At 33.4% G+C, this 9,173-nt stretch overlaps 1 protein-coding gene across 1 annotated transcript; it reads right to left on the reverse strand.

Moving 5' to 3' along the window:
* Nucleotides 1–1,681: 1,681 nt before the first annotated feature.
* Nucleotides 1,682–3,619, reverse strand: LOC110887705 (protein FAR1-RELATED SEQUENCE 5-like). Its single transcript, XM_022135278.1, has 5 exons — nt 3,381–3,619; nt 2,978–3,236; nt 2,319–2,885; nt 1,743–2,199; nt 1,682–1,689 (listed from the first exon to the last, which is right to left on the reverse strand). The coding sequence occupies exons 1-5, from the start codon at nt 3,617–3,619 to the stop codon at nt 1,682–1,684; spliced, it is 1,530 nt and encodes a 509-aa protein (XP_021990970.1).
* Between the last annotated feature and the right edge of the window lie 5,554 nt (nt 3,620–9,173).

The following is a 9,173-nucleotide window of genomic DNA, read 5'->3' on the forward strand; positions in this document are numbered from 1 at the left end:
TTGGGTGTTATATCAGTTAAGGTTTTTAGTTTGGGTTTGTTTTGGTATTCGTTCATGGTGTTTTTATAATGGTGTTAAAACTAGTGTTCATTTGAATAATGGTGTTATAATGGTGTTATAACACCAAGGTTGTTTTTTTTTTCAAATGGTGTTATATGTAGTTCATGTTTAGTTTTATTTGGTGTTATATAGGTTTAGGGTGTTTTGTTTGCTTAGTTTTGGTATTAGGTCAGGGTGTTTGTCTTAAATGGTGTTATAAATCTTAAATGGTGTTATAAACCTGTTGTGTAGTTATATTTGGTGTTTTATGGAGTTTTTATCAGGTGTTTTTTGAATGGTGTTATAAATAGGTATGGTGTTATTTATACTGCAATTTCATATGGGGTGTTATTTATCTTGTAGATTTATATGAAGGGTGTTATTTAATAGGTTGTCATTGCTACTATGGTGTTATGTAGGGTGCTATTTATCTAGGATGTGTTAATTTACATGTTGATTTAGCTTTAGTGTGTTATTTCTCTACGATTACATATGAAGGGTGTTATTTATCATGCTGATCTATAAGAAGAGTGTTATTATGGTCATTGCAACAATGGTATTATGTATATGAATTAGGTGATGCAGTATTTTAAATATAGTTTTTAATTATTTCTATAGTCAGGTCAAGCCATCGGCTTAGGGGCAAAATGTACTAATCACGTTTCAAAAACACAATTGACAGACCATTGGTATGTAGTGACTCAGAAACGTCAAATAAGGACAACAAAGGTAATCCAAATGTAGTTTAAATTATAAAGAAATCAAAAACAATAAAGTATGATTACCCAGTAGCCATATGTGTTTATGTTAGTTGTTGAGTGATGTTTTTGACGATGTTCGCTTTGAATTAAACAGATGGTGATGATGGGATGAATGATGCGGGTAATGCGAAAACAAGAGAAGATGTTCCGCCATCGATAAAAAACACACAATGTACGTTTTGAAAAAAAAATGATGTTTTAATTGTAAGTTGTTTGCTTATAAGAAAGGATTAAAAATTGATTTTTGTTTGCAGACCAGGATGTTAATGATAGTCAACTTGTCGTACACCCATCCGTCAATATAACATCAGAAAAAGGTATTATGTTGAAGTGTTAATATTTTGAAGTAGTTGTTTACTACAACAAATATTAAAAATTGTTGTAGATCGGCTGCGAGACCCGGATGACGATTTTGTCGACACCCCACCACCGGGTAAACGACGGAAATCGGCTGCCAAAAGAGGACCGTCTCGTGGAATGCATCAACAAGTGAGACAGCCATATAAGCCATTCACGGGTGCACGAATCAGGCCAAAAGTAGGTATCGACAATCTGATAACACTAGCATCCGGCCTAAATGAGGAACAACGTCAGAAACTGGATGAAATTGGGTTTGGGTCGATATTTGGTTATAAGGTGACAGGTGTGCCTACTGCTTTGGCAAACTGGTTGGTTACAAATTACGACCTAGACAATGGTATTTTAAACGTGGACGGCGGGCGCACTGTAAACATATCGTCGGAGCTTGTTAGGAGTGTTTTCGGATTGCCTATGGGTCCAACGGATCTTGCTGAAAAAAAAGAAAGCGAGCAAAAGGAAGGATGTTGCAAGTACGTCTGTTATGACCGTATCTAAAACAGTTTTGACATTGATGGCTCTTTTTACCCAACTGACTTAATGCAATTTCACGTTTGGACTTCATCCGTTTAGGCTTACCCATACCTTTGAATCTTGTTCCAATGGGAACACGAACGGTTGCTTCTGATGGTTTTGTGTTACTAGTAATTTCGGCAAACCTTTCACGACGGCTCTTAGGTGGAGCATTGACGACAGACCCATCCGCAGTTTTGAAATAATTAACAACATGGTCCCTGAACGAGCATAGCGCATCAAAGTTGGTGACAAGCTGATTAATAACCGACTCTGTAGAATATGTGATCTCACGTACAACACGGTTAACTTCATTATAACGATCCTCAGTCTCATTGATACCTAGAATAGCACCAGGGGCACTATTTGGAACAGCCTCCCGAGTCCAACGTCGTAATATATAGCGTTGTGGAAACTCCCTAATGTCAAGCATCCTTAGCACACAAAAGATGTGTGAGCACAACAACCCAAAATGTTCAAATCTTTTGCATGTACAATAGACAGTCATGTCGTCCTCCCGCATCATAACCTATAAAACACCATTAGAAATTATAAAGTTTTCGTAAATAACACTACAAAACACCATATGCAACTGGAAAAGATCTATACAATTTTCAAAAATAACACTACAAAACATCATGTGTATACCTCGAAGAAAGTAGTGCATGGTTGTTCACTGTCCTTCACAAAAAAGTTAACGAAGTCACCCATGTTTTCCCACTTTCCGATAGCACATCTGTGTATACCGTTTTGTATCTCCAACTGCTGGTCAAAAAATATAGTGCGTGTGTATATCCTTGACGCTTGATCCTCCAAAACAAAGTCTTCAGCCCATATTTCAGCGTTTGTATTTCTGGTGTCATGCTCATTCTTCCTGTGCTCATGTCTCTGAGCTTCAATAGCAAAATCAAAATGCCCGAGAAATTCGACAAGTGTGCAACCCGGGTTACAGAACTGTCCAAAGAAATGGTTCTCGCTCTCTGAACGAGAAGAGGTACGCATAAGCCCGGAGATGACCTCCTCACGATAATAAGCTGGTATCCAAGTATCCCTGATTTGGTAAAGTGACTGCAGCCACTCATGATCAACCAAGTTAAAATCGTTCATTATGGTAGCCCACTCACTTTCAAACTTAACTGGTAGAATTGAATCGGTCCACACAATGGCACACAGCCTCTTTTTGAAATCTGTATTATTGCAGATTGTAGCACCAGCCTAAAACACCATTGAATAACATATAACACCATAATCACCAAAAAGTATTTAAAAAGTAGTAAGAAAGGTTAAAAGGACGAACAACTAAACACCTTAGCAGAAAGCTTGTCCATGATGTGCCACATGCATAGCCTATGTCTACTCTCGGGCCATGTATCTTCGATAGCCTTCTTCATGGCTGGGTCTTGGTCGGTGACAATTACCGGAGGGGCACGGCCAAATGCTTGACGAAACACATTTAGCAACCAACTGTAAGTTTCAGCAGTTTTGTTTCCTATTATAGCGGCACCAAGAGTAACGTTGCGATTGTGATTGTCGATGCCGGTAAATGGAACAAACATCATGTTGTACCTAAAAAACAAATACGGAATAAAAACACCATAAAAATGAATTACACATACTTAAGAAAAATAAGCTGTAAAACCCAAAATAAATATAATAATTACCAAACTTACTTGTTACGACGATATGTGGCATCAAATGAAACAACATCACCAAGCACAGAAATTCCTTTTAGCATCTTCATCTGCCCAAAACAAACCCCTTAAAACTCCATTCTCGTCTGTTATATACTCCATTGAAAAGTTAGGCATGTACTCTTTCTTCCTCAAAAGCCGTTTAATCATCATATCAGCATCAAACTCCGATATATACCTGTTCAGGTCTCGCTTGAAATTTTTAAAATCGTTTTTGGTTGCCCCAACCTTGTCAAACCCACCATACAATGTCCTCATGATATTAAACGCTTTCACAGGGCCAATGTTCAAGGCACTCAACGCGTTAACGACTTACTCTTGCATATAGTTCATACCTCGGTTAGAGGGGAGTAGATGCCTATCTTCCTCAGCAACAAAAAAATGATTATGTGCCTCATTGAAAGAAGATACCTCGTATAGATTCGAAGGCATTAACTTTATACACATACGTGCTTTGCACCCAGTCCTTATAGAAGGAACACGTCGAACAGATTTCCTCTTTGACCCATTATTTGAGGTGTCAATCTTTTTAGATGTATCGATCTCCTTAAAAGGTTTAGTCCCCTCCTTTGAGTAAACAAACCATTTAGATTTTATAACACCATGATGTGTGTATTGAGAAGACTTCCTGGCAGTGAAGCCTGAAGCCATTGCATACTTCTGATAAAAGAGGAATGCGTTGTTCACTGTGTCAAAGGTTATCTTATCCCTCGGCTTAAGCGATTCATCTACCTCCGGTAAATAAGTCTTCTTACCGGAGTTTGGAGACAGATGTAGTTTCCCAACCGGCTGATAGGTTTGAAATCCTGCGAAAATAATTAAATTGAATGATTCTACAGTAAAAAAAACAATACAACATAATACGTATGAAATAACACCACAAAAACACTGTTATGAAAAAACACCCTCTACTTATACGAAAAAACACCATGTACGTATAAAAAAACACCATGTACGTATAAAAAAACACCCTCTGCTTATATAAAAACACCATGACTCATCATCAACTGAATGATTCTACAGTATAAAAACAATACAACATAATATGTATAAAATAACACCACAAACAACTGTTATAACAAACCAGCCTCTATTTATATGAAAAAACACCATGTACTTATAAAAACCCTGTAAGGAACATCAAATGGAAAAAAACACCATAACTCATCATCAACCTAAATAAAGAACACATACCAGCTTCAACTTCGATAACATACATAAAAACACCATGCACGTATAAAAAACACACCATACAGAGTTAACTGGTGTTCATGAGAATTCCAATAAAAAAACAGATGATTGAAAAATTGACAATTACAATTAAACAGATGATTGTAATTGAATATTGATTACAATTACATAAATAAGCTGCGAATAAAAGATACATAAATACCTTGATCGTCGTTCTCCATGAAGAAAGAAAGTATGAATCAGATTAACGATTGTATGCGTAATTCAGTCTGTATGCGTGATCAAAAATAAGAAATTGAAAGCGAATTTATAATGATTAAGAGATCGAGATGATTTAAAGATTTAGATGATCTGATAATATATTCAAAAATCGAATTCCCTTAAAAAACTCAGAAAAATCGGTTACAAAGATTTGATCCTTAATTAGGTTTGTTTGTATAATTACTAATATAACCTTGATATAATAAAATTAATATGGAATGATCTAATGGCTGAGATTCTTTCTCACCTTTCTCACAATTTAGGCCCTTTTTTTACAGGATCCTTTACTCATAAAGATTATCATTTTTACCCTAATTTTTTTTGTCTACACAAATAAAAAGTTATCATACACATTTCGAAATTTATCCTACACTTATTTAAATTTATCTTACATAACTCGTAATTTATCCTACACACCCAGTAATTTGTCCTACACTCTAATTTTTTTTTTTGAAAAAATATATATTTTGAAAAAATAAGTTACAAATTTAATGTAGTTAGCTATTAAAGAGGAAAACTACAAATTAATGATCCATGTAAGTTTACACATATACCCTTATATTAAAATAAGTTACAAATATTAAATGAAGTAAAATGAAGCATTCTTATTGGTTGAAACTTCTTCTTTTTTCTTCTTATAAAAAATTTCTTCTCATTTGAACACTCCGCTATATATATATATATATATATATATATATATATATATATATATATATATATATATATATATATATATATATATATAGGGTTTGGTTCATTTTAGAACTCTAAATAAATGCAAAACTTTCAGAACTCCAAATAAACAATTATTTCATATATATTTTTATATATTTATGTGTAATAGCCAAATTATATATATGTGTAATAACTAATTACATACATGTAAAAAAACTAGTATACATATGTGTAGTCATAAATTTACATATAAAAAATGATAAAGTTACTCTTAACATGTATGTAACGAAAAATATACATATAATAAATGATAAAATTATCCTAAATATAAAAATACAAATAAAAGTTTGTTTATTAGAAGTTCTGCGAGTTCTGTAAATATTTAGGGTTCTAAAATGATCTTTACTATATATATATATATATGGACGAGCTAAAATGAGAACCACTACGAGTTGTGAGAATCGTGAGAACTTTTTAATCCGGTGCGAGTCGGGCCAAAATTTTTTTGCACAAACGTAGATGAAAACATTATAAACACACCTGTAAAAAAGTAAAAAAATTGTTGAGCCGTTAGTTTTGACTGATTCAAGTTTTTTTACGCTAAAAAAATAGCTATCACTGTAAAAAAGTTTTTACGCCCTAATAAAAAAAATGTTTTCATCTACGTTTTTTGGGGGTGGGGGGTTTAGGTTTTTTGAGGTGGGTGTTGGGGGTTTAGGTTTTTCAAGTTTTTGGGGGTTAGGGTTTAGGCTTTTTGTAATGTTGCACATGTGTAGTAATAAATAGTAGTATTGAAAAAAAGTACGACACCTTAAATCTTTTTTATGTCATAAATATGTACTCAAATATACTTGAATGAAAGATAAAAAAAATTGTGGTCTTATGGTGCCATTTTTTCAATAAAGGATAACATACGGAGAAATTAGAAATGTTTAAAAAATATTCATATTTTTTCCTATTTTACCCCTACTTCATTAAGGTCATTTTCCCCTCCTTTTAGTGGTTTTGAGTGAGTTTTTTAGTTTTCTCACTAACATGAGTTTTCTAATGATCCATCTCCTATATATATATATAATGTAGGTTCATTTGTGAACTAAATGAACCAATCTAGACCACTCATCCAGTTGACTTTTTATTTTTTATTCAAAAGTGTATTATAGGAAGTAAAAAAATATTTTTTTCCTAATTGTTTTTGACTTTTAAATAAACTACCCCATAATTTTTAAATGACCATAACCTTTTCATGTGTTCATAATTTTTTTAAACAATTACATCATAAAAACGAACATTTTATTCTCTTTAATTTGAGTATGGTCTTGCTATAGTTTTTTTAGTTTAAAAAATTAAAGGCGTCGATGGTGTATAGTGATTGTTGTATTTTATACACATATGTATAATTGTTGTTCACTAAGCAATTTAGGTTTTAAACACATGTGTATATTGATTGTTTGTTGTTCGTTGAACAATTTGGGTTTTATACACATGTGTATAGTGATTGTTTGTTTTTATACACATGTGTATAGTTGTTATTGGCTTAGTAATTGGTTTTTATACACATGCGTATAGTGACTGTTTTGTTTTTCTATACACAACAACTAAGATACACTACTATTGTACATATATATTTCATACACACATGTATAATTGGAGAGAGAATATTTAATTCTAATTGGAGAGAGAAGGTATTCAAACTTTACTAATATAACATTTCTATTTTATTTTTAATTCATAAAAACGAAAAAGAATAAATGGTCTAGATTGGTTCATCACAAAACCACTAGGTTCACTCTTGAACCCTACCATATATATATATATATATATATATATATATATACACATATACATACGTATATATATATATAAGCAATTGTAATCTATAGGGTTATTACGCTTGCTTTAATCGATTGAGATAAAAAGGGGACTCGTGACCGTTTAATAATGAAACAGTTCCATTAGACCACAATGGGGAGGGAGTCGATCAGTTAAGAGAGTTTATAGTAGTCAATGGAGGTAAAACGTGGATGTCAAACCTTGATGGTTGTTCTCATGAATTAGAAACGAGTAAAGCTACCCTTGGTAAGTCACAAGTGAGATCATGTCATAATGTCCAAATGTTGACCAAACCACTCTTTTTATGTCGAAAGACAATTATGCATGTGAAAGTTGACCAAACCACCCTTTTTATGTTGAAAGACAATTGATAAATTGGGACTTAACTTGTTATGCATTGAAAACGGTTTGGAAACTAAAAGGGAAGAAATTTGAGGATTTGAGACTTGTGTGCTCAAAACCCCATAACGGGTCAAACTAAACCCAAATAAAACTAAGCGCTCAACATAAATTATTTTCATACCTGTTGGGATTGTGAGAAATAGAATAAGGAATATGGGGGGATTGAACTATGATGCTCAATACCTCTTAACGGGTCAGTTTTGGTAAAATGTCGAACCAAAAGAATGGTTTGGGAGCTAACAAGTCTGGACCCAGACACTTCAGCAAAATGCACACTTCGGCAAAGTGGACATCTCAGCAAAGTGCACATTTCAGCAAAGTGCACTCTTCAGCAAAGTGCACATATTAGCCGTCGCGGTACTGGGCAGACGATAAGCATGTGAGGAACCGGACACTCTTAAACTGCCACCTCCTTGGGAACATCTTTTCCAAATGATAAAATATGATCACACATGACAAAGTTTTCGAGTCTAAAACCTTAATGTTAGGGGCTGCAGTATATGTGAAATAACTGTTACGTCAGTTTGTCTAGGTTATTAGTTAATCCAGACTTGTCCATTCTATGTTATAAAAAAATTAGGACCTAATTGTCTGAACATTTAAGATATTTGTCATAAACAAGAAATAGGTATTATAGTTAATCATTAAGAAAGGATCATCCTAATCATCAGAACTATCATCCTCAATAACAAATACATTTTATATTAGATCTTCTTGATCATTTCTAACACGTTGTTCAACACGTAGTACCATTTGGATTGAAAACAATAATGTTAAAGTAGGCCTCACCTACATGTTCAAACATAAGGAAATGGCCAAACATTAGAGACAAATATGACTTTTGTCCACTCCTCACTGAAATATCTTCTTGATCATTTCAAACATGTTCAGCACGTAGTACCATTTGGATTGAAAACAATCATGTTAAAGTGGGACTCACCTACATGTTCAAACATAAGGAAATGGCCAAACATTAGAGACAAATTTTGCATGACTTTTGTCCATCCCTCACTGAAATAGTAACCCTCTCCAATACTCATGAAACCAACTTGTACGTATGGTAACAGGGAGACGTTGTAATTTTCTAGTGAAGGCATCGATTCACAAATGAACTAGGGTTATAATGTGAAACATAGACGGGGATGTATCAATACTCATGTGATACTACTTAGTAACACACAATTTAAAAAACAATCGGTATTCACAAAATATACACAAATTGATGTACAATCATATTCAACTTAATGAAAAGTTAACGAAAGGTTGAAGCATAATAAACCACATTTACTAATACAACACAAAACTTAGAAAAAAATCAGATCTAAAAACCAAAAACGCTTGATATTACCAAAATATAACAATTCCACATTGACTTGAGGATGTTTGATGAACTCATTGAGTATTCCACTAAGCAAAAAAAGTTAACTTCTACTGATTGGATAACATGGTGAAT

This window comes from Helianthus annuus, chromosome 11 (assembly GCF_002127325.2).
Source record: "Helianthus annuus cultivar XRQ/B chromosome 11, HanXRQr2.0-SUNRISE, whole genome shotgun sequence".
Lineage (NCBI taxonomy): Eukaryota > Viridiplantae > Streptophyta > Magnoliopsida > Asterales > Asteraceae > Helianthus > Helianthus annuus.